The 26,904-nt window shown below is 44.4% G+C and overlaps 1 protein-coding gene across 2 annotated transcripts in view; it reads right to left on the reverse strand.

Annotated features, from left to right (window-relative positions):
- ABLIM2 (actin binding LIM protein family member 2) overlaps positions 1–26,904 on the reverse strand; it is a 954,368-nt gene that overhangs the window by 314,027 nt on the left and 613,437 nt on the right. For both annotated transcript variants that reach the window (XM_086964134.1, XM_086964133.1), the window contains exon 9: positions 4,715–4,792. In XM_086964134.1, the coding sequence (XP_086820260.1) occupies positions 4,715–4,792 (78 nt within the window). The remainder of the gene's footprint in view (positions 1–4,714; positions 4,793–26,904) is intronic.

The raw sequence follows: 26,904 nt of genomic DNA on the forward strand, positions 1-26,904 counted from the left end.
TAGAGTTCTGGATTGTGAAGGAACGAAATAGTGATCAACCATAGAAGCTGCAGTGTCTTTAGTAGAGTACATAAGTAGGACCAATCAGATCAAGAATGTGAAGTTATATACATGACTGATGCATTTGGATATATGTAATCAGGCTTACTTAGTTTCATAAATTGTTCTAATATTTAAGCAGTCATCTGTTAACATAATGTTGTATTTGCTCGTTGGCTCTAAAGAGCGATACATATTTCAAATGATTAGCAGCTTCATCATGTGCCGAAAGCCAAAATGTAGTGGGATAGTGCCTATCTAGAAAGATTCACATTTGCCACATCTATATTTTTTAATTTTTCAAATTTGTTTTAGTGTAAATGTGTTACAGAATGACACAAGTATGCTCATATTCAATTACCAGTTACAAACAATTCTAGCTGGGTCTAGTTGCTGGCACAGTGAACTGCTATAGGGAAAATTTAACTTGATACTGGTTGTATCTTGGTATTGGGCAGTGGGGTTTCACTGAGTCTTTTAGTTTTGGTCATTATCATTAAACAGTTTCAACTAGGCAAATACAGACTAGACCTGGGCTAAAGTTGTGTATTTTGCAGAAATTACACAAACTGCCTAAAGATTTACGCATAACTCAGGGGCAGTGCTTAATTTGAGCCGGTGGTTTACAGTGCTCAGCACCGGCACTTAATCATTAACCCCGGTGCTTTTCATGAACACTAGTTAAGGACACATTAATTTACGGAGTGATTAATTGGATGCCGAGACTCAAACCTGGTACCAGCTCTGAATTCGGCACCTCTGGCCATTAGCCACTCCCTCTCCCCACTTTCATGCCAGCATTGGTTCTGTTTTACGCAGCGCTAACAGGAGAAATGGGCTGTTGCAAGCTGCCTCCTGATGAGAGCCCCAGCACTTATTTCTTTACAAATTAACCACTGTTGAGAGGTTTGATACAAAATGCTATACCAACATTTTTTTATGCATCCTAATGTCTGTGAACAACAGCTGCTCACATTCTGTTTGTTTTAATTTTTCCTCTAATCCTGCAATATGATTTTTACAAAAAAGTAAATCTCCATTACACAGCGTGCTATTATGGCGTAATCCCGGCATTTCATGAAAGAAGCATAATGCTATAAATGACACTAGAATATGCCAGAATAAACAAAACATTCTCCCAGGCATGTTCATCTAGTGAACACCCAATATGTTGCCACTGCATCCAGGTGAGATCAATTGTAAAGACTGAATTGCAGCTACTGAAGGTTGCTTCTCGGTGCTTCATTTGCAAAAAATAAGCTCCCGGGCTCTTATCAGGAGAACACTGCAGCATGCATCACACATTGCCCCGCTATGCTGCCAATGACAGTAACAACACAACAACTAACCTTCACAATCCTACAAGTGTGACAAGTCGGTCTATTTCAGGCCCCCAAAGCTATAAGAATGGCTTGGACAGCAGTTAAAAGTCATTTTTAATGTTATATTGAATCAATAATTAACTGTTGTTGTGGTCATCTCTAAATTATCCAGACAGCGCAACCTTGCGGCAGACTGTCAAAAGCTCGAATGTTGACAATTAAGTGTCAGTGCTGAGCACCGGAAACCACCGGCTCAAATTAGGCACTGGTGATTCTGTGCTGTCTTTGATATAGACTGTACCATAAGATTTACATTGCTCACACGAAATAATTAAATATATTGATTGTGCATTACACAGTCTATATATTATTTTATTTATCTATACTCGTTTAAGAAAGTGTAAACTTGACATCAGTGTGTCTTAGAGTGCTACACAAGCATATATATAGCCACAAATAAACACAATGAATGTGATAGCATTTTTATACTAAATTCGAAATAGGTTATTATTCATACGTTTGGTGTAAACAAATGCACACAACTTGTTCAGTATTGTACTGCTGCATTGTAACCCCTTCTTTTTGAATCGGCATACCCTTTTACAAATATTTTCTTGGATTAATCTGCTGGTAGTGCTGGTAGTTGTGAACTCTAACTCTGGGACACTGCTATCCAGTGCCCAATGTATGTGATCTGTCCCCTAAAACATATCAAAATTGGTTTAAAATCTGATTGGCACACTTAGCTTACTTATAAGGCAATAGTACATGGTGCAGAAGCACATCCATGGTATGGAAAGTTAAATGCTATTTTTGGCCTACAGCACCTATTGCGCCATCCAATACACTGGCAGTGAACTGAAAAAATGGCTTCATGCCTATCCTGTGTAGCCTTGCAGCAAGAGCCTGAACCCTGCTGCCTGGAACTTTCAAAATCCCCCATATGACACTTAGGAAATCCTGATTTGAAATATGAAATACTCCTAAGCACACCTTGCTGCCCACAAGATAGGGTGCATAATATTTACAAGTGGAACATGTGTGACATTAGATGGCATGTTCCCCCAGTGACTAGGGCTAAAATGACATTGTCACTGGTAATGCTGTCGCTGGCACATAGGAAAAGTCAAAGTATAGATTATACACTTTAATCCATAAACTGTGACCTGTACCAGCAACAGACTCCATTCAAATACATTTTATATTTAATAAAAAGCCAATCTAAGAGTTAAGTCAGATTTCTATTAAATATGTGGGAAATGTAACCCTTAGAAAGTTTTACTATACCTGCAGCTGCGGGAAGCTAATTTGCATTAGTTCTCCAGCAACTGCCCAACCTAAACGATTGGGATAAATGAGGTGTGAAATAGGTGCACAATTCCCACAGGAGCTACACAATTGGTTGACCTGAATGGGCAGAGATCACTCTTCTGAGCTCAGCAGAATATGCAGGGAGTGGGCTGTGGGCACCCTTTTGACACTACTGTGTCAAATCCTCCCTGAGAGGTCTGTTTGCACCATATTTAACACTATGACACACTTTAAAGGGAGAACACAAACAGGATGTCAGGATAATTCTTGTATTTCCTCTGGCTGCTTTGGGACCTTGCATTTGCCCTACTAGACTTCTGTCTCCTAAGTTGTTGTGGGTACAGGGTGTGCTTTAAACTGGATTTTAGTGTTGCTTGAAGAAGGACCCTCGGGATTACACATGCACATCCCTCAAAGCCTGAGTTTAGTGTGCCCAAATAATTTTGCCATATTGGAAATGGCCTGGCACATGGCATTGTCAGCCTATTTGTGTTTCAATAAGGCAAACATGAACTACTGAAAAAGTGAGTAGGGTTGTGTCCGATAATTTTTACCCCTTTGATTATGTAGTGCCCAGAAGTCACCCCCACCCACTAGCAAGTGCAAGACAGAAATGCAGCATTCCCAAGAACCCTCTTCAGAATACGTTCTTGACCTTCAGAAGAGAGAAGATCAGTCAGGGTTGGCTCCACAGACTATGACCTGGGAGGAGCCGAGATGGACTGGACCTGCTCCCTTTTGTACTCAAGACAAAGAGGTGGAATCTATGTATTAATTGGCTGACCTCCTGTGTGGCTACAGGGACAACAAGTTACAAGAGAACTTTTCCTACAATTTCATGCGGACCAGTTTCAACTGGAACTTGGACTGGACTTGGCTTGTGACCTCATAATATCTCCGGGTTCCCCTTATTGGATATTTGTTGTTTTGGTCTTATTTTATCCATAAACTCATTCTCTTTATTTAAAAGTGTTTGTAAAATTTTATTGTTTTTCATGTAAAGTTTTCTACTGTAAATTCACCGTTTACATTATTTACAGTTTGTCTTTGATTGAAACCTGACTGCTTTGTTTCACGACACCAATGATTGAGCACAGGTTTATTTAATTTAATTTGTGTGACATCTAGTAGGTGATGGACTTGTCCAACCCAAATTTTAATAAATGTTCCTACTAATATTTTATTGAAATAAAACAGATTTATATGGCTTGTTCCCTCAAGATAGATATAAAACGAAAGATTAAAAAAACATGACATAGACATTATTTGATAAAGGGTACATATACAATTACAAATGTATTACAGATATTAAATAAAAACATATCTAAAAAGAATGTCGAATCGTGGTGTATCAGGTCTTGTAGGTTAATTTTTTAGGTTAGTGACGACGATCAACAGAGTTTAACCACTGGGAAGAGGCCATCAGTCAGTGTTATAAAAAATGACCTCAGACCAGTACCCAAGCACTAATCTGGACTGGATCGGTTAAAAAGTGATAAATAGAAGAGGCGCCAAAATGGTTCATGGATGCTTAAATATTATCATTTATGTTATCAGGAAATAGTTTGATTCGCTCCATCAACACATTACATTCTTTCAAACCTCTAGGTAATTCTGGTCAGGATCAGAGGAGCCTCGTGCAATAGGTTCTGGGTTAGAATTACGAAACCATTTTGCATCTGCAAAACGTCTGATTCTCACAGGTTTTGCTTACCCTTCAGTAATTTTTTTTACAATGTACTAAATCCATTTTGCAAGTCAGGAACTGGTTGCAATAAGTCGGTTAGTTACTATTTTTTGCAATTTGTCTTTTCCTACATCTAGCCCCTTGTCACCTATTGTTGCAGCATTCCATCCTTCTGACCCCTCCCATGGAAAGAAATACACAATAAAGCATGTCAAATGTGTGTATTCATCCCATAACAGCCTGCAATGTTTGTGTTGCTTAGTTACTGGGCATCCAGTGTGTGGTGCCAAATGGAAGTCGACTCAGTACAGTCACTTATTGTCACAAAGCATAATGTCTCATTAACAGAACTTACATAAATCACTCGGTTGGGCGACCCTGATGTGCTGGAAGCAGGAACAGAAATAATGCTCTCAGAGGAAGTTCTAGTTTCCTGGAACAGACAGAAAAAGGCAAACTCACAAACATGAAAAAAAGCTGATTTTACAACGGGCAATGCTGCATTGGCTGTATTCTGTAAACACCCCTGTAGATCGGCATACTAATGAAAAGACACATTGTGCGGTACTTGGATTGCACAGCAGAGGGCACAGTTCCCGAATGTAGAATCTGTTCTTATGTCTTACTTTCCTCTTCCACCATAACAAAAGAGAGATTGTGTTTCATTGACGCACATTCATAGTACGCAACGCTACTTATGTGTTGCGTACGAGTACACACTTTATCACAAAAACAATAATTATCTATAATTGTGCCTTTTTAAAAAAAAAAGCAGAATAAGAAAAAAATGTGAATTTAGCATGTGTGGACAGTATCCATATGTGCCACTTCCCTCTTCTATCTTATGAAAAGTTATATTCTATTTTATTGTTGCTTAATTTTACATACATTGCCACAAATGTGTTATTTGACAAATACAATCTAGTGCAAAACCAAGAATTCTGTTAGCATTTTGCTACATGTTCTTTTTAAATTAAAATTGGAAAAAATTACGATTAGCCAGTGGGTGCAATATACATATGAGACACTTCTTCCATCGCATAAAAAGATATATTTTAATAATGCTTATTTGTTGCATTCATAGCTACAAGTGTGTTATATGACAGTAATACAATCTAGAACAAAACCACGAATCTAGTTAGCATGTTGTCACATTTTAATCAGAATTGCAAAAATGTATGCTTAGTAAATGGATATAATAAATGCATATGATTAATGTATACAGAGTGAAAAAATGTTTTGCTTCCCATATTTCAAACATGAAACTGCCCAATTGTAGGAGATTTCTCTTCAGTACATAAGTGATCCGACCCGCCTATTTGATTATTCTCAGGTCAGAAACTGTTCATACATCTCAGTTGCTTTTGAAAGGAGACTATCAAAGCCTAACTTAAATCACAATGAACCAGTGGCGGCTGGCAACATTAAAATATGGTGAGGCGCCATCCCCAAAAATCTCACCATATATGCTGCTGGCCCTCCATCCTGTCCGGTGTGTGTCTCCTCGGCTGGATCCTGGTTACTACAGCAGGAAAGGGAAGGACTTCCTTCTTTCCTTCCGGCAACACGAATCCGACCAATCCTTGAGCTGCTCTCATGCTGTTTTCAGCATAAGAGCAGCCCCGGAATTGGTTGGAGCAGGCTAACCCAGGACTTATTTTGAGGCTGTTGGCCGGTGTTAGCAATCCCTCAGCTGTGTCACAGCTCTGGGATTGCTGGCTCTCAAATGTGCATGTCGGGCTTTCCGTTGCAAAGGCAGCCGGCAATCCGACAAGTGCAATTGCAGGGCCAGCAGTAATAATGCACTTGAAGGAATCAGCCCCACCCCCTGCCCTCACACTCACGTAACAGTGCAAACCAGCAAAAAATTATAATAAAATGTTATTACCATTTTTTTAATGCACACTTACCTGCTGCACTCGCAAATAGTCCCAGTAGCTTTATTGAAGTTTCACCTACAAGACGGCTGTTGAATAAGAGGAGTTATTAATCATTTTATTTAGAATAATATTGCCCTTCTCCAAGGTACTAATCCTCTGGTCCCCATACTGTTAAGGTATACTGCAGAGTGCTTTTGAACACTTCTGTACCCTTCTTGGAGGTCTCAGTTTATTGTTGTGAGATGCAGAAGGAAAAGTCCATATATGGATTTGCAGAGTGATCTCCAGGCCAGGAGCATGCAGATGAATTAAGCCGGACAGGAGCTGCAGTTAAGCATTACTTTATTCTTCAGCATACACTCATGAACTGCACATTAGATCATACTTTCTATTAACTACGCCCTAACACCCCCGCGCAGATTACATGTTTCCTCTTCAGAGTCCACCCAGAACCACAAGGGTCCTAGTGTGCATAACATCAACATGTGACATCTCCCCTTTTGATGTAATTAAAATCACATTTCCTCGATTAGTCGGTGAGGCACCCGCACTTGTCTGCTGGCTCAGGTGATTACAGGTGATCGAGGTTCAACCTTATCAGGTGACTGCAACATAGGCTCAGGCGCTTGAGCCAGACCTGCAGGCGGGGTTGCCTTGCCTCACATGTGGTTTCAGGACTCGACAAGTGTTGCGATAGATGTGTCCTGAGTGATGGATTGTCCAGTACGATGAACAGTCACTTAATGTCTTCTGCACACCAATATCTGTAAAGGATCAGCGGCAATAGGAGTGTCCATTTCCGGTCTTCGTATTTGCTTAACGGGTACCCAGTCTCTTTTGTCAAAGACTGTCTGCTGGGCATGGTGACGCTGATCTGCATATGTTTTCCTTTTCCGAGTCTCGCAGGTGTCTCGAACTGCGTCAGTATTCACTGATCGATCCGGGGTCCATGAGGTAGTTTTGGTCGGATGGCTCTCCCAAATAGCAAGGTGGCTGAACTGTAACCAGTTGTGGTGAAAGGAGTTTATTGAAAGGCCCAGAGGGCCTGGCAAAAGGCTTGTTTGAGATCGATTCCCTCCTTGGATGCTTGTTGAAGACTCTCTTAAGGGTGCCCATGAATTGTTTAACTACACCATTGGCTTGGGGCCAGAGGGGCGCACTCTTTTGGCGTTTGCCGTTAAGTCGGACAATACATTCTTTGAAATCTTTGCTGTTAAAGGGTGGGCCATTATTAGATCTGATGATTTTGGGCATACCCCATGTTGCAAAAAGGTCAGTGAGCCATTGTATGACTTTGTCATGGGTTGTCGAAGATATGTCTTCCATCTTAGGAAATCGCGAATATTCGTCTATGAATACCATGAGATGGTGTCCATTTCCTAAAGGCCCAAAAAAGCCAACTGCAACCCTCTCCCAAACATGAGCAGGAAGGTCAGACAGTGTCACTGGGTGCAGCTTCACCTTGGGGGGGATAACCAATTGCAAATGTGGCATGCCTTCAGTTCCTTTTCGATTTGCTTTTCAAATCAAGGGAACCACACTCACTCGATCTCTTAAAGGCTCTTTTGGTGGCTATGATACCATGGTAACCTTTATGGGCCAACTCAATGACCCACTGTCGAGTATGACAATGTTTGCACCTTGTAGTATTACGCCTTCTAGGGTGACTGCTAACTCACCCTGTACATTTTTGAAGTTTTGGAATTCAACATCATTGTCAATGGGCCGAGTATTGCTTTTCCATGCTTTTGTGTTAATAGGTTCGTTGATTATGGTCATGTCTTTATCCGCATATTGGGTAGCAATGATTTGTGCCACAGACAGAGCCGCTGGTGTGCTAGATTTCACAATAAAGTTAAGATATGCTTCAGCTATCCTTGAGATCGAACTGTGACAAGGTAGGGGCACTCGTGAAAAGTAATGTGACAGGTTTTGATCCTTCCTCAGTTTGTGCACAATCTAATAGTTGTACTCAACAGTCTTAACCCCCACCTCTCGATGTAAGGGGGCATCTTAGCCTTAAGGTTTCCAAAAATTGTAAGCAATGTCTGGTGATCCATGATGACAGTGGATCGTTATCCATAGAGGAATACATGAAAATGTTTGCCTCTGGCTGAGAATAAGCATGTTCTGTTTAAGACAGGCTTCAAAGTGCTTTAGAGACACAAAGCGCCCTTGCCCATTATACCTTAAACCCTTGATGATATGCCTAAACAATTATCACCTAACCATGATGCGCCCAACCCTTAACCCTGTAGTCTAAATCCTTAATCCTATCCCTTTAACGCTTAAACACTAACCCCTTACCCAATACGCTCATAACTCAATACTCTTACTCTTAACCCATCTACCCTTAAATTGTTACCCATAACCCTTTCATCCCTAAGTTCTTAACTCCTAACCCCTACGCTTCCAATGCTTAACCCTACACCCAAATCCCTTAACCCTGTACCCTATGAACTAATCCTCTTTTACACTATGTTTTTATCAACAAACAACACACCAAGAATTTTTCCCTTTTTGAAGTATTTTATTTTTGGAGCTAATTAGTGAGAGTGGAGCTAAGTAGTGAGAACTGTAATTTTTAGAGCTATTGCTTTCAAAGTTCTGAGTCAATAGGGTGCATTCCACCTTCCTCAGTGATACATAAATGGGGACATTCACCCACGAAGAAGCTGCAGCTGTTATTGTTTGGGCCTAAATTTGCCTTTGAGTGTTCCAGCAGTATGCTGCTATACTGGTTATTTTACAGTCTGATTTACAGTTGAGAGTTTTGCCATCTTGTCTTTTAAATGTGAGTATGTTTTGTAAAGTTCTAGGCAAGTGTTTTTGGATGGGTTACTACATTGCACAACTCCTGCAGCCCAATTACTGATGTATGCAGGGAAATCTGAGAACAAGGGGCCAGATGTAAATAAATCTAGAATCAAGATTTCCTAATTGTGATTCTTACTGGATTGCAATTAGGAAATCGCAATTCCTGATGTAAGAAACCTTATCAGCTACATTAATGGAGCCAAATTGCGATCGCAATAGCTGCGAATTAGCAATTGCGATCGCAATTTCAATGAAAGGAATTCATGATAGGGAAAAAAGTCAAATTGCGAAACCGCAAAAAAAATTGCGAATTCGCAAATAAATTCGCAGAATCCTAGAACAAGCCCATTTGCGATTCTGAAATTGCGAGAAACCATGGATTCTGCGAAAACATTTGAGAATTCGCAAAATAATCGCAATCGGCATTCATGAAAAATCGCAAATTGCGAAAAACCCGAAAATCGCTTTTAGCGACGCGCAATTTAAGGAAAACCCAAACCAGGTGGTAACCAGTAAAAAAATAAAATTCACTTCTGAAAAAAAACTAGCAAACTACCAACAGGTGCAGGCCTGACCAAACACACTTAAGGACATGCAGCTGGAGCCTGAGGACTCTCACAATGCCAGGACTCTACATGGTGGTCAGGCGGAGAAGGCTACAGCGAGCAGCACGGAACAGACGTCGTATCCAAGAGCGGATATTCCGTCAGCGGGTCACCCTACTGGGCCAAACCAGGGAGCAAATCTACGCCAAGTATCGCCTAAATGGGGAAATGATCATCAAGCTGATCCGGGACCTAGACCCCCTCCTGCAGCACCCAACAAGGAGGACCAATGCCGTTCCTACCCATGTGCAGGTATTGTGCAGCCTGCACCTACTGGCCTCCGGAAGCTTCCAGGGCATAGTCGCTGTTGCAGGGGGAATATCCCAGCCCACCATGTTCCGCTGCCTACAGAGTTTCCTGGAGGCCATGCTGACCCGCCTACACCACTACATACCATTCCCCACCAGCCAACAGGACTTGAATGACACTAAGCTGTAATTTTACAATGTAGCACAATTCCCACATATAATAGGATGCATTGACTGTACCCACATCCACATCTGCCCACCAGCACAAACGGAATACATGTATCGCAACCGCAAGTCCTACCACTCCCTCAATATCCAGATAGTGTGCAATGCAAAGACAATCATCACGGACATAGTGGCACAGTACCCGGGGAGCACACATGACTCCTTCATATTCCGGCACAGTGGCATTCACACACGACTGGCCAGGGGAGACTTTGGTGAAGGACACCTACTGGGTAAATACACATGCCCCACAATATCACGCTGTGAAAATGTAGCTGGGCAGCACAGGCACTCACCCTCTGCTCCTATGATTCAGGTGACAGCGGCTACGCTCTCCGTGAGTACCTCCTCACACCATACCTCAACCCTGCAACACCACAACAACGGCGTTACAATGCAGCACACATACGCCCAAGAAATTGCATTGAGAGGACATTTGGCCTTTTGAAGAGCAGATTCCGCATACTGCACAAGACTGGTGGGGCCATCAAATACGAGCCAGAGGTCTGCTGCCGCATCGTGCCGTGTGTGCTATCCTCCACAACATTGCTACCAAGCGCAGGATACCTGTAGACATCTGTGGCAGTGAGTCGGAAGATGACAATCGACCACCTGCACATGTGCGTCACGCACGCAGTGAGAATCCTGCAGAAGGACACAGGCGCCGCAAACAAATCTGCATGAACTATTTCTAGTGCACCCACTCCCCACACCCATTACTCAACTCATGCATGACAACATAAATAATGACATGAGTCAGATGTAGTTAGTCAGAATTTTTGTAATTGTTACTACACAATAAACTGGGCATTCTGCTAACTGGAACATGAATGACATATTGTGTCATATGTCTGTTTGTCTGTAGGGCATGCTTGTAGCGTCAGCATGTACCCTCATGCTAATGTTCAACAGTTCAGTGGCGCCTCCGGGTAGTTGCCCCTGACCTCCTCTCAACGTCCTCCTCCGGATTTTGCCGTGAGGCAGCAGAGGGCCTGCTGCTGCGGCGGGGTTCTACAACCGGTGGAAAGGACTGGCTGCTATTGCTTGATGTAGCCTCCATGGTGTCGTCTGCCCCCCCCCCCCGCCTGGCCATGGCCGGTAGCCTGCATGCCTTGCACGGCTGTTTGTCACCTGCTCCAGGGCTCTCGCGACGTCCTGGCAGCACTGGACCATTTGGACCTGCATGGCCAGGGAGCGGCGCGAGAGCTGGGAGGTGGCGTTCCAAATTATATAGTTGGACCGTGTGTACGCTGACAGGCGGGTCAGCAGTTGGCAGTGTCTGCGGCGATTGAGATACCGCTGGCTGAACATGGCCTGTGTGTTGGCCTCCAGAGCTGCTGTCATCCTGTCCATACGGTCAGACATATGTGCCACGTTACGTGCGGTCTTGTCAATTTGGAGGTGGATGGCGGCAAGATGACGGGCCTGGGTTTGGTGCACGTGTAGCATTCTGCGCTCAATGGAGAGCCCACCTGGACGCATGTTTCGGCCCCTGCCAGCGTGGGATGTGTTGCTGCGCTGTTCCCTCACCAGTTCGCTTGTCTGGCTCCACACAGCCACAGGGCGGCGGGTTGGTTGGCGACCTGCTGCTGGTGTTGCAGGCCCCACTGGTGGTTATGTGCTGCGCGGTGGTACAGCAGCGCCTGTTGGCACAAGGGTGGCACGGGCCACAGGGGCAGGTGGTGGGATGACCGCTGGTGCGGCAGCTTGCCCTGATGGTCCGGGCTGTGGGATATGATGTGTGTCTCCCTCTGTGTCCTCCGTGATGTCCTCAATCACCAGGGCCTCGCTGTCTGTGCTGGGGACATCAGCGCCACCTGTGATGTAAAGTGGACATTGATTAGTGACATGTTCCTTACACAGTTAGGCTTGCTACATGCATGCAGACTACCATTCCCTGATTCGCTGCAGGATTGACTCTCACTGGACATGTCTGGCTTAATGGTGCAGGATGGTAATTGTGGTCAGACTACATGTCCCACAATGCAATAGCGCTATAGTGGTGTGCTTTGGCTGCATGACTGGGGTTTGATATGGGATGCACTGGGGTCATGGACATTGTTAGGGGACAGGGGGTCGCAGTCGCATGGCACTTACCTGGTGTGTCTTGGGTGGGTCGGGAGGAGTCAAGCTGGATCACACCCACGGAGGCCTGTGGATTGATGGTGTCCTCCACTCGGTCCTCCAGAGGTGTGTTTGGTGGGACAGTGGGCTCCCCTCCACCTGTCGCCACATGCTCCCCCAGCCTCTCCGCAATCTTTTCCTTGGCCTGCCCTCTTAGGTCATACCATCGCTTATAAAGCTCGTCCAGCGAGCGCTGGGTCACCCCCACGGAGTTCACTTTGGCGCGGATGCGCAGCCATATGCGCCTTTTGTCGGCCTCTGGCACCCTTCGGGAGTCTTTGCCAAATAGCCGGTTGTGGTCCTTTGATACTCCTTCTATTAGGTATTCGAGCTCCTGCTCAGAAAATTTGATTTTGCGCTTTTTCCCACTGGTAGAACCTCCTGCTGCATCCTGTGACATGCTTGCCACTGTGGTGTCTCCTGCTTAACTCCTGTAGGAACACTGGAGGGGAGCTCTGACACTGCTGCCTGTACTTCAGCTTCTCACTGCTGAATGTGGGTGGAACCTGCCTACTTCCTGGTTGTGATGTCATCACTGTGCTCAGGATGCAACTTCCCGTTTTTGCGATCTCGTAGTTAGCGAGATCGCAATTTGCGATTTCGGTAATTGAGAGATCGCAATTTCTACATGGGTATCGGCCGATTCTGCGATTATTTAGCGATTTCTGGGGGCTCGCAATCGCCGACTGCGGGCGGTTGCGAATCGCATTTTTTTTCGCAATTATTCATGAATGCCGTTCTGCGATTTTTAAATTGCGATTCGCTTTTTATAGCAATTTAGAAATTGCAGAATCTGACATTGATGAATCTGGCCACTGGGAATAGCGATTCCCAGTGGTCAAAAATCAACCTATGTCATGATTATTGATGAGAAAGGTCGCACTTTGCGACCCATTAGGAATTGCAGCCATCACTGGGACGGTTGCCGGCTGAGGTCACCATACCATCATGTCTGTGATTGCCTTTTAATAGAGTAAACTTGATACAGCCCATTTTCCATTAGGTAAAACAAGTTGCGTCTGAAAAGAAAAAAAAGCAAGGTTTGATGTTTCATATTTTAAGACTAGGCAGTGGTCCGTGGAATATTTTTTTATCATTCTCAAAGGGAAAGGGGTCCCTTTGGAAATGGGCTACCACCAGCCAGTCTTAAACAGGTGGCAAAGTATTATTTTTTTGCGACTGGAATTTGGTCACAGAACAGTAATACATACTACACCAATTTATATTTGGAAGGGACGCCCTAAACACGCACCTTCCAAATACGAAACCGCTAACACAAATGTAATTTGGTAACATGTAACCATATAGCAATTTGTACATCTGAAAAAGCATTTTTGGTGTTGCAAATGGTTTCTGACCGCAAAAATGCTTTGAAAATCTGGCCAAAGTGTTTATTTACCAAGGTGTTTTGGAGTATGTACAATAGTACTTGTTTAGAACAGTTTTAGTTACTCCAACATGCCTTTGTGAATTGGCTCCAAATGATCAAAAGTGGTAATATTCATAAAAAATTCATAAATAATTAGTGCAAGCAGTCAGTCAGTCAAAATACTTTAGCAGAAATGAATGTGCCCTCTTTGCCCTTTTAATAATAGGGAGTTGGACATTTCAGGGCCAATTCAGAAAGGCATGTAAGCCTATATAAGAGGGTACTACTGCACTACTGCCTCCTGTACCCATAAATGCTTTTTATTAATCAGCCCCAAGGTGTGCACTTAGGGCCATATGTATCAACACATTTCCCCATAGACACAGAATGGGCAAAACCCTTTGATACATCTGGCCCTTAATTTATGCAGCCTTGATAGAAGTTAAAATTGAGGCACCAAATGAAATTAAATAATATGCCACATACAGTGGGAATGATCATTCATGTAAACGATTGTCCCTGGACATATGAGAGAGGAAAGCACTAAATCCAAATATTTAAAGGCACACTGTAGGGTATAGTTACGGTTCCACTTATTTGGTCTTCTGACTGTAGAACCTTATTAAGTTGGAAGTATTTTTGTCGAAAAAGGAAGGAGATGTTCTTCAAGTTTCACATGGGCAGGTAGAGCGTTCTGAAGAAGAAAGCTCAGTCCCCCATCCCACATCTGGCATGTTGATATCTAGGTACTTCTAAGAGACGAAAGTCTGAAGCGGGAGAGCGCGAGAAGGCACATCACGAGTGCTTGTTTCTGTAAGGGAGCTTGTGCCAGCACCATGGATGGCTTGAAATGTGAGGCACATAGCTTCGAAAAGAATTTGTTTCACCAATGGAAGCCAATTTAGCTTTTTTTTCTGGGCAGAAGAGCCAGAGGAACGAGAAGGGGGTGGGAATTGGAGAACTATTTTGGCTGTGGAATGTTGAATGACATTAAGTCGATGTATCTAGTATTTGGGAGATCCTAAAAAAATGTATTGCCATAATCAAGGTGACGGAGAATGGTGGGGTGAATGACGAACATTAGAAGGAAGGAAGGGAGGGTAACAAAAATGATGAAGGTACGAAATGTATGCAGAAATTTCATTTGAGACTTTGGCGACATGAATTGCCAAGGTGAGCATATTATCCAGATTGATACCGAGATTTACAAACAACAGCCGGGGCCACAACAGGACCAAGCTCCATGGGCCAGTAGGAGGGGTAACACCTGTTTCGGCTTGGTCCCTCGATGTACAAACATGTTTTTGCCCGCAACATACACCTTATTTTTAGATTTGAAAAGTAGAGTACAGCCTGTTTGTTCCCTTCCACATTCTGAAAGTAGCAAAAATAGAATACAAATAAATTAGATTTTTTCTGGTGCATGCTATGTAAAATTGACAGGCTAAGTTTGGAATAACACATATGCAGGTATTACTTGTGCTGTAGCAGAAAATTACAGTACAGAACAAATTAGCTCTATCACCTTTGTTCTGTGCAAATCTGAAATCTATAGAAATCAGACACTGTCTTGTTTTGGTTAATTCAGAGAGTTTGATAGGGGTTGAGAAGGGAGCATCTTTATGGACGGGAGTTCGAATACAGTGAGAAGGGTGTCTAAATATCTTTGATCACAACTCCTGTATTTTGTTGAGTTCAGTGAATGGCAAGTCTAAGTAGGTCAGTTTTTAAAAGTTTCCTGAACTGCATGTCGCTGGATTCAGAACTAAAATAAATAAATTAGTCATTTCATTTCATTTCATGAAGCTTTATTCGGTGCATAAAAACATGACCATAAAAGCACAAGCAGTACAATGCAAAGCAGCAAATACAGGATGAAAATGCAGGTTAAAACGAAAGTAAAAATAGACGAGTTGTTAAAATATCATACTTTTTCTAAGTTCAATTGATTTATATATAAAAGTGGCAATATAAAAACATTTGTCCAGGGAGTGCATATTATAGATCACCTTCATTGCATCTTCCACATTGTAGATACCATACTTTACAAACAGTGGTTTCAAGTAAGTAACCCGAACATTCAAGAAAAGGGGGCAGATTAACATAAAGTGCAGGGTGCTTTGTTTCGAGTGCCCATCACATGGGCAAGGGCCAACAGGGTACCTTTTTGGTTGAGGGAAGGCCACCAGAATGTGGGCCATTCCAAATATGAGTTTTAAGACAAATCTATGGCTTGATCTAGTTACCATACTCAGGTACAGCTGGTAACCTTCGCTTTCAATATATTTATTGTAAAGCTGGACTGTTGTAAGGCAACCATTCGCTGCAGAACGTTTTTGGGACCTATGTAACATAAAGTATCTTTCATTTCTTGTTTACAGATAGTTTCGAATGAACATGAATCTAACAATATGTTGATCCCATAGATAGTTTGGAAACTGTCGACAACATATTTAAGCCAGGGTATCTTAGTACAGTTTTCCAGGTTGAGACAATCCTTGATAACAAGTTGATTAAACATTGTCTCTCCCTTGCGCCAAATCGATTGGAAAAGCATCAAAGGCCTAAGTGGGATAAGGTCACCTAAATAGGCTGCCCCTACCTCCCTATGAATCAAATCAGTTGCAGCTGAGGTGGGGAAGCACAAAAGTTTTTTAAGGAAGATATTTTCTTCCCTTTGCAACAGGCCTATATTAGTGTAACCCCACAACCCTGCCCCATATAATGCAATAGAGACACTCCTTGCCTTGTAGATCTGCATCATATCTCTAATTCGCCTATCCCCTAGCTTAGAAGCGAATTTAAAAATGCCATAGGAGCTTTTTACCATCTTCGTTCTTACGTTTAATAAATCCTGAGACCAGCTTCCGTTGCAAGAAAAAGTAACACCCAAATAACAACATTTTTCCACCTGCTGTACTTTCACCCCTTCAATAAAAAAAGGCCTGGTTTTTACTAGTTCTGACCCCACAGATCATGGTATGGGTTTTACTTTTATTGATCAACAGCTTCCTCTCCCTGATAAAATCCGAAAACCGATCCATCAGGCGCTGTAGGCCAATAGGGGTCCGTGATAGAAGTACGGCATCGTCTGCATAAAGCAGAACTGGCACACTAGACCCGGCTACCTGAAGGGCGTCGGCCTTAACTGGTTTCAAGACGGAGTCTATTCCGTTAATAAATGGAGTAAACAACAGGGGGGCGAGGACACACCCCTGTCTTATCCCACGCTTTACACCAAAGTTTGGGATGCACTCCCCACTAGCCCCATACAGCACACAGGCTTGCATCTTATTGTATAGTCTAGCTATAAAGTAGACGATTTCCTCTGGTGTGCAAAGCTCTAACAGGACTTGCCATAGTAAATTACTCAATACTAACAAATCTTGTTGAAGTAAATCTGCAAGACTGAGGAGTAGAAATATTTACCATTAAAACAATAGAATGTTGAAAGCTCCAGTGAAGACACAGAACTGCCTCAGGGCCCATAAAAGCTGGTACAAACTGCCTGTTCCAACAATCCAATGCTTGTTTTCTGTTTCTCCATGTTTATTTTAGAACATTATACCCCAGTGGGTGGCATGTTTAAATAGCCATGTTACCATGCATGATACCACGAGGCTGTTAAGTGTGGCCTTGTGCGAAACCCACTAAGACATTTCTCTCTGCTCGAAGTAGGGGGTAACCTATCCCAAGATCATTTAGAGGGGGTGGGTCCATAGAGGCAGACCTGGGAGGGTGCTAGACACACTAAATAGGGGAATCGGACTTCTGCCATCTTGAATAAAGGCTTTGGGGATCCTTTGCAGGCAGGCACAGAGGGGCTGCTGCAAATGTAGGCTGCCTGAGCGGTGGGCAGCATTCCACCACCTCAACAGAACACATCTGAACCTGGTGAAGACAAAAATGTTGTCGGCTGAAGTGCACCCTACTTTACACTCCAACCAAGGCACTGGAAGTGCTCTCCGAATTGGCTACCCTCTTATTACTGCTTCAGAGATATAAAAGGTATAACAGGTCATACATTCTGTATGGAAGAACCTCATAGCGGACAGCGCTGGACACTGAAGGAGCCTTGGCTGAGAGGGTCCTAGATACTGGGAGCTAACCCTGGAAGCCCGGTAGCTGCGTGAGAGGAAAGGGGTAGCCTTGGCAGCATCTTTAAATTCCCACTATTGCCGAAGCAGGGGGCAGAGCAGAGACGTCACCCTCACCACTGGAGATGTAACTGGCATCTTTCAGAGGTGCACCATGAAGACTGAAAGTAAATGCTGTGCTCAGGTCCTGTTGGCCTCTGTGAGTCAGAACAGTTTGCTGGTAACTTTCATTGCATTTGGTGCAAGACTATCTTCCAAGTACGCTTCTGGTGAAGCACATGGACTACAATTGACTCTGATAACAGAATTGTACCTCCGGGCATCATGCAGAATTAAAATTTTTAAAACTTTCATAATTTCTGTTAGTAAGATATTTACAGATGTTTTCTCCTTATCAACCCCTACAATGCAGAGGATGAGACATCTAAGTCGATCATGCAACCAATGCTTACACCACAGGGATTCCCTTTGCGCTCTTTCAGATCGGGCTGCAGGGGAAGAGCTTTCCCATCAGCTAGACGCTATTTTTTTTTTGTTCTGAGTAATAATCAGCAGACATGGAGCACTGACATTATCCGTTTCAAATTAAAATTAAAGGAAGCCATACAACTCCTTTTACTTTTACTGTAATAGGCGCTCAGGGGGAACATCTCATTACCCAAGCGCAGAGCACAACAGGAGAGATATCATTAGAAAAGAGAGATTCTCCTTTTCCATTGGTACTTCTCCCAAATGGATCCCTGCCCATCCACTTTGGAAGTGACACACATAGTGCCTACATAGGGGGCACCCCAGCACACTGACATCGGTTTCTTTCATGACTATTTCTGCACCAAAAACGTGGAGCCTTGACTGAACGAGGTGTGGCCAGGGTGCAAAAACTAACAAGAGCTTATGGATGAGAAGGTTATTTCTCAGAAAGGGGAATATGGGAAGGTTGTTGAGGAATCTGTGGTTAGGCAGAGTTTCTATCAGAAAAAGTGTTACCAAAGGTAGGTAACTTGTAATTGTAATTGTAAGATAGTTTTTATAGAGCGCATACTATCGCTCCAAGGAACATCTTGGCGCTGTAGTCCGTAGCCTAGAATGGTGGGCTGGAAACACTACTCACATCAATTTCATAGTACCTGGGGGATATTTAGAGCCTAGACTAGCTGTTTGCTAACCGTGTCTGGTAAATAAAAAATCCAGGTTTTCAGGGCTTTCCTGAATTCGATTTCAGTGGGGATTTGCCGTAGGCTTTGTGGAAGTTTATTCCAGGCTTTAGTACCAAGGACGGCCAGGGATCTTCCTCCTTTGGTGGCTAGTCTAAATCTGGGGACTGTTAGAAGACCCATGTCTGATGACCTCAGGTTCCGACCTGGTATGTATGGCTTGAACCGTGGGAGCAGATATTTAGGCCCTTTTTTGTGGTACGCTCTAAAAGTAATTACCAGTATCTTAAAGAGCACTCGCTTATGTATGGGGAGCCAGTGTAACTGTTTTAAGGCAGCAGAAGCAGAAGATCTCCTTGGAAGATTAAGCACCAGGCGTGCAGCAGCATTTTGGACAACCTGCAGCCTATGTAGGGTAGATCTATTCACTCCTGCATATATGCTATTGCAGTAGTCCAGGCGTGATGAAATTAGTGCCACTGCAACTGTCTTCTTTGCTTCTAATGGGATAAAGTTAAAAAACTTTCGAAGACCACGTATGATGTTGAAACAAGATCCTGCCACTGCAGCCACTTGCTGTTTAAAACAGAGTTTTTCATCAAATCTGACTCCCAGGTTACGTGCGGATAGTACTGTTTTTGGCGGAATTTCCTCATTTGGGGGCCACCACAGCTGGGGGGAAAACAGATTTTGGGGACCCACAGGGAGAATTTCAGTCTTGCCCTTGTTGCATTTCAGATGGTTAGTCTTCATCCAGTTAAAGGTTGCAGTGAGGCACTTTCCAAGATTCTCCTCCGCTCTTGTGGACTTTCTGTCTAAAACTAGGATGAGCTGAGTATCATCTGCGTATGATACTGTATTGATGTTAAATGATGTTATTAGCTCAACTAAAGGTGCCATATATAAATTAAACAGCACCGGGCTTAACCTTGATCCCTGGGGTACACCTGTTGGATTTGATTCTTTTGCTGATAAATACTGTCCGAGGACAGTAATCTGTTTCCTGTCCGCAAGGAGATTTTCCATCCATGCCAAGGCCGTGCCCCTTATGCCCACCGTAGCTAGACGGTTGATCAGTATCTCATGCGAGATCGTGTCGAAGGCCGCCGACAGATCCAGGAGAACTAGGACAGCCCTGTCCCCCTGATCCATGGCGGCCCTCAGTGTCTCCATTGTGTAGAGGAGAGCTGATTCCGTTGAGTGGGAGGCTCTAAAACCCGATTGGTTGTGGTGTAAAAGATCCTCATCCTCCAGAAATTTGGTCAGTTGTCTGTTTACAACTGCCTCAGTGAGCTTAAAGAGGAACGGTAGCAATGAGATTGGCCGTAGGTTTGATAGAGTGGTGGGATCGGCCATCGCTTTCTTCTGTAGGGGTTTGACCGCCGCTAACTTCCATTCCTGAGGGATTTTGGCTGATGCAAGAGAGGAATTTATTATGTTTTTAATAATCGGGTTCACTAGATCAATCAGAGCGTGTAATATCTTGGGGGGGCACGGATCAAAAGGAGAACCGGATCTTCCAGTCAAGATTGCCTGACGGCTGTCTTCCAAACTAATTGGCAGAAATTCATTCAACTCCGCCCTTCTGGTATCTGGGTCTAAAGTTCCTATTTTATATCCCTTCAATGGTGTAGGGAAGGCTTTTGTGAGCTCCTGGACCTTTGCCTCAAAATAGTTCGCAATGGAGTCGCAGAGGGTCTGAGAGGGGGGGATGTCTTGCCTGGTAATCTTTGGATTTAGGAAGTCATCCACTATTTTAAAGATCTCCTTCTGTTTGTTTTCTGCCGATGAAATTGCCTCAGAGAAGAATGCTTTTTTGGCGTCTTTAATCAGCACATGATATTGATTTCTTGCTTCTTTGTAAATTAGTCATTCTTCTATTGTATATGAGCGTCTCCATTTCCTCTCCAATAGTCTGACCTCAACACGCTTCTCTCTAAGAGATTGTGAGAACCAGGGTGCTATTTTTTTCCTTTTTTTTGACATGTTCTTTGATCCCTTAGTACTAATTAATTCTAGGCTAGTCGTGATCCAGTGATTAAAGGTCTCATTGTCTACCTCAGTGTCCCCCGTCAGGGTGGGTTTGCCCTGTTTCATAAGATTCTGAAAGTCCGGGTCCTGACTAATTTTACTACAGTCATGTTTATTTTGGGGAGGTATTATTAGCTGCCTTTTGTTCGCTGGTTCCTTTGTTATAGTTAGTTCCAAGGGAATCAGCATGTGGTCGGTCCATGTCTGAGAGCATGGTTTATTTGCCTTAAGGGTCATTAGATTTGTACAGATACAGTCTAGAATATGTCCAGCTTCATGAGTAGGGTCTCTGTTTAATAACGATAGCCCCCACATATTAAGAAGTTCTAGAAACTCCCTAGTATTAAGGTCAGTAATTATGTCCAAATGGAAGTTGATATCACCCAAAATAGTAAAATTTGCATATTTAGGGATGATATTACTGAATGTTTCGGAAAAATGATCCAGGAACTCCTTATGAGAACCGGGAGGGCGGTATATCAGAGCTCCGGAAAAGGTATTAGATTCATGTGTATGAAGGCAGAAGCCTAGACACTGTGCTCCCTTTACGTCAGGGAGGTCGAAGGTGGTACACTTTATGGAATCTCGGTGTACAATAGCAATTCCTCCTCCTTGTTTGATTTGCCTGTCAGAGCGTTGGATATGATAACCCTGTGGTAAGGCGTTGACCACATCGGGGGTGCACCAGTCCTTCAGCCACGTTTCTGTGACGAAGAGCCAGTCAAGGCCATTCTCTTCGATCATATCGTAGATATGTGCGGCATGTTTGCACATGGATCTAGCATTGATTAAGCCTCCCTTCATAGTTTTAGAAAGTCGGGGTATGGTTTTACATTTTTCAGGGATTGTAAGCGGGCCGCAGTAACTGCAGAGAATCGGACCATAACTGTTGGCTACATTTATGGTATTTAGACATTTCTCATTAGGAATGTATAATGAGAGTAGCTCCTCTCTAGTATATGGGGTTGCAGGAATATTTTGACCAGGGGGGGGGCCCTGTGCCCGGCCGCGGCACGGACGGGCACAGACGGGCTAACCTCTGGCGCACCTCCGGCGCGATTGCGGCGCGCCCGCTGAACGCGTCCGCTGCGCGGAGCCATGGCCGTTTGATTTTATACCGGTGACTCACCCAAGATGGCCGCCGTAGTCACTTCCACCCGAGTCCCTGGAATCCCAGCCCGAAAATCGGCCGGAAATTCTGGGGGGAGGCAGCGTTTGCTAAATAGGTAAGACTAAAGGGCCAATGTGATTTTTCAAAGTATAATCTGCACCCTTACATCGGTGAGATTACAGCGTCGCAATTAAAATCGGCACGCTGGTGCTGGGGAGGGGAGCGGACACACAGGGTAAGTGCTAGTAATACAAGCAAGCTTTCAAGTTAAAAAACAACCGCCCGGCTCAAGCCTCAGGCGAAATTTGTGCAGTAGTCTCGGGGAATGAGCTCCTGCCTTGATTTTATACCGGTGACTCGCCCAAGATGGCCGCCGTAGTCACTTCCACCCGAGTCCCTGGAATCCCAGCCCGAAAATCGGCCGGAAATTCTGGGGGGAGGCAGCGTTTGCTAAATAGGTAAGACTAAAGTGCCAATGTGATTTTTAAAAGTATAATCTGCACCCTTACATCGGTGAGATTACAGCGTCGCAATTAAAATCGGCGCGCTGGTGCTGGGGAGGGGAGCGGACACACAGGGTAAGTGCTGGTAATACAAGCAAGCTTTCAAGTTAAAAAAACAACCGCCCGGCTCAAGCCTCAGGCGAAATTTGTGCAGTAGTGCTTGTGGTTCTCATAGAGACTTCTAACCTCATATTCCTCACCTTAGAACAGACACTCATGCATTATTTCCCAGGAGGTGGGTCTACAAATGGCTCAAACCAGGAAGTCTTGAATGGCCAAATAGGCAAAATTCTTCTCTTGATCGACCTGACTGTCCAAGCAGTAGTGCTTTGTAAAAGTGTGGAGTGATGCCCAGGTGGCAGCTTGGCTGATGTCCAGGACAGGTACCCTGTGTACTAAAGCTGTAGTAGCAGCCTTGGCCCTGGCGGAATGGGCCAACAAGCCCCCGAGGAGGCTGCTTCTTGGCAAGTGCATAGAAGATTTTGAAGCTGAGAATAATCCATCGAGATAAGGCAAATCTTTACAACACCATTCCTTTTTTAAACTCCAGCAAATGCAATGAAGATCTACACGTCCTACCGGTGGCCTTCAGTGTCATCAATGTAAAATGAAAGGGCTCTTTTTAAGTCCTTAATATGGAGACTCTTCTCTTCCTTAGAAGGATGAGGCGGGGTTAAAAATATAGGTAGCACATTGCTTTGGCAGATGTGGAAACGTGTTAAAATAGGTGACTTGAACAGTCAGGGCTGATTCGGTAGTCACAAAAAAGCAGAGATGGTGGATAGGAACATTTGAACAGTGCCCAAGACAAAGCTTTGCTGGGCTAAGAATAGCGCAAACAACAGCACAAGGGAGCTAAAAGTGGACGTCATTGGAAGAAAACCAACCACAAATTTGGCCCAACGGCAGGTGTATACAGTTTTTGATGCCACGATGACATCACAGATCTCTGAAATAAAACTAAAAGCATTCAACAGCCGCCACTCAATCTCCACACATGAACATGGAGAATGCACAGGCACGGGTGCAGAACCCTGCCCGTTGGTGTGACAGGAGATCCTCCCAAAAGGGCAGTCTGACCAGAGGACAGATGCTTATACTCAGGAGTTTGGGATTCCAAATTCTCCTTGCCCAGTCCAGAGCCACTAAAATGACATGGGCCTGGTCAGTCCTGATCTTCTTGAGAACCGGTGGCAGGAGTGGAATCAGCAGAAAGGTGGATAGGAGTCCCGGGCTCCAGTCTAAGTGTAAAGCTTCTCTGCGCGAGATCCACTTTGAAAATGCCAAGACATATAGATTGCGCCATCTTTCTCCCCATTCTTGGGAGAAACCTTTTGCACCTCCAGATGTAGACACCATTCTTGATCGACAAGGCATTTACGGCTGAGTTTGTCTGCCCTGGAGTTCAATGATCCTTCCAGGTGCTGTATAGCAGGAAGATGTCATGGTGCTCCAGTCAAGTGCAGAGACGCACAGCCTCCTGGCACAGTTTCCACAAGACCACTCTGCCCTGCTCGATCCCATACTTCATGCCTGTGGTGTTGTCCGTAAACATCTGAGCCAGCCTTCCCTTGATAGATGGACGGAATGCTTTGAATGCCAAGCGGATGGCCTTGAGCTCCAGAAGATTGATATAGAGCTGAGATTCTGCTTGAGACGTGAGTCCTCTGATCTCCACTTCTCCAAGGTGGCTGCCCCAACCCAGAAGTAATGCATTGGACACCATCATCAGCTACCGGTGAGGAAGGGAAAGTGTCTGCCTCTGATCTAATTGTGGTTTGTCAACCACCACTACAGATCTTGTGCGGTCTCCTCTTAAATCTGGACCAGGTCAGAAAAATGTATCTCCTGCTTTGACACTGGGACTTCAGATCCCACTGCAAAGCCAGCATATGCCATTAGGCGTGTGTTAGAAATGGGGTTTCTGGTTGGCTAGGGCATGCACCCAAGCCAGGTAGAACCCAATCTCTCGTCAGGGTAAGGGAATTACACACCCAAGATAACCCCTGCTCACCCCTTTGGTACTTGGCATCAGCAGTCTGGCTTATCCATGAGGCAATGTGTAAAGCGTTTGTGCAACACACACACACCAGTGACACAATGAATACACACAAAACTACCTCATATAGTATATATAACACATAGACCACAATCACATAAATCATAAATCACTTTGCCAAGTAGGCCATTGTCATAATATCACAGTTAGTGCAATAAAATACATACTGCACACATGACCAAAATACCTACACCATCACTGTACATAGTATACAGGTCCAGAAATGATACTTGTTATCTATAATTGCAAGATATAAAACAACATAAACCACAATATCAGGGCAGGTTAGGCATAACACATACATCATGGCTGCTGGGCATACTATGTCAGTCTTGGAAGAATGAGGAAAACAACATACATTACAACATCAGGGCTTGCTGGCCAAGGGGTAAGGTTGATATTGTGGATGCCCATGAAAGACCGAGCTGTGGCCACAGAAGAGGTGAACGGACTGTTGCCCAAATAAGGTCCATGGATCTGGTGGCGACCTGACTCTCCTTGAAGCGCTTGAGCACCTTGTTAGCCTTGTTGCCAACAGGCGGATACAAAAGGGGATGATGGACGGAGCATTTGAGCAAATCAAACACTCACACCCAGTCAACTGATCTGGGTTTAATCCATCACCATTCTTTAGCTCACTCAGCCACCCCAGTTCAGATATGGCCATATGCAAATCAGTCTGACCCTGTGCCTCATGGGAACAGTCCCCAAATCGCTTTGTTCGCCCTAAGTTGGCAGGTTATGCTCAGACGTGAGTCCCTTGCTCACTTGGCCACTGGATTCAAGATAGCCTGGCTGATGAGGATCATGAATCTGTAACCGGTCCCAGGATGCTTGTTTCTGGTCCAGGGAAGACATGGCTTGGCAGTTCGGGCTGGACTGTTCCCATGAGGCACAGGGTCAGACTGATTTGCATATGGCCATGTCTGAACTGGGGTGGCTGAGTGAGCTAAAGAATGGTGATGGATTAAACCCAGATCAGTTGACTGGGGGTGAGTGTTTGATTTGCTCAAACACTCCGTCCATCATCCCCTTTTGTATCGCTTTGTTCGCCCTTAAGTTGGCAGGGTATGCTCAGACGTGAGTCCCTTGCTCACTTGGCCACTGGATTCAAGATAGCCTGGCTGATGAGGATTATGAATCCGAAACTGGTCACAGGATGCTTGTTTCCGGTCCAGGGAAGACATGGCTTGGCAGTTCAGGCTGGACTGTTCTCATGAGGCACAGGGTCAGACTGATTTGCTTATGGCCAGGTCTGAACTGGGGTGGCTGAGTGAGCTAAAGAATGGTGATGGATTAAACCCAGATCAGTTGACTGGGGGTGAGTGTTTGATTTGCTCAAACGCTCCGTCCATCATCCCCTTTTGCATTGCTTTGTTCGCCCTAAGTTGGCAGGTTATGCTCAGACATGAGTCCCTTGCTCACTTGGCCACTGGATTCAAGATAGCCTGGCTGATGAGGATTATGAATCCGAAACCGGTCCCAGGATGCTTGTTTCCGGTCCAGGGAAGACATGGCTTGTCAGTTCGGGCTAGACTGTTCCCATGAAGCACAGGGTCAGACTGATTTGCATATGGCCATGTCTGAACTGGGGTGGCTGAGTGAGCTACAGAATGGTGATGGATTAAACCCAGATCAGTTGACTGGGGGTGAGTGTTTGATTTGCTCAAACGCTCCGTCCATCATCCCCTTTTGTATCGCTTTGTTCGCCCTAAATTGGCAGGGTATGCTCAGACATGAGTCCCTTGCTCACTTGGCCACTGGATTCAAGATAGCCTGGCTGATGAGGATTATGAATTCGAAAACGGTCCCACGATGCTTTTTTCCAGTCCAGGGAAGACATGGCTTGGCAGTTCGGGCAGGACAGTTTCCCATGAGGAACAGGGTCAGACTTATTTGCATATGGCCATGTCTGAACTGGGGTGGCTAAGTGAGCTGAAGAATGGTGATGGATTAAACCCAGATCAGTTGACTGGGGGTGAGTGTTTGATTTGCTCAAACGCTCCGTCCATCATCCCCTTTTGTATCGTTTTGCCAACAGGCGGGAGGCATCCCAGGGCATGCCTTTCAGAGACGATTGAACATCCCCCGTAAACCCAGTGTACTTCAACCTGGTATGGTGGCAGAGTACCACTGTAGAGACCATGGCACGGCCTAGTTAGTCAGTGGTGTCTAATATACACCGAATGGTGAACTTAGCTGTGTTCCGGCCATCAAACAATGTCTGGTTCAGAAGTACTCGGCCTTTTTTGAGAAGCATGGGCAGCAGGTGTGCAACAGAATCCAACAAGAAGTGGGTGTGTTGGATACATGTGGTGTTCA

The sequence above is a fragment of the Lissotriton vulgaris genome, chromosome 3_2 (genome assembly GCF_964263255.1).
Source record: "Lissotriton vulgaris chromosome 3_2, aLisVul1.2, whole genome shotgun sequence".
In the NCBI taxonomy this organism is placed as follows: Eukaryota; Metazoa; Chordata; class Amphibia; order Caudata; family Salamandridae; genus Lissotriton; species Lissotriton vulgaris.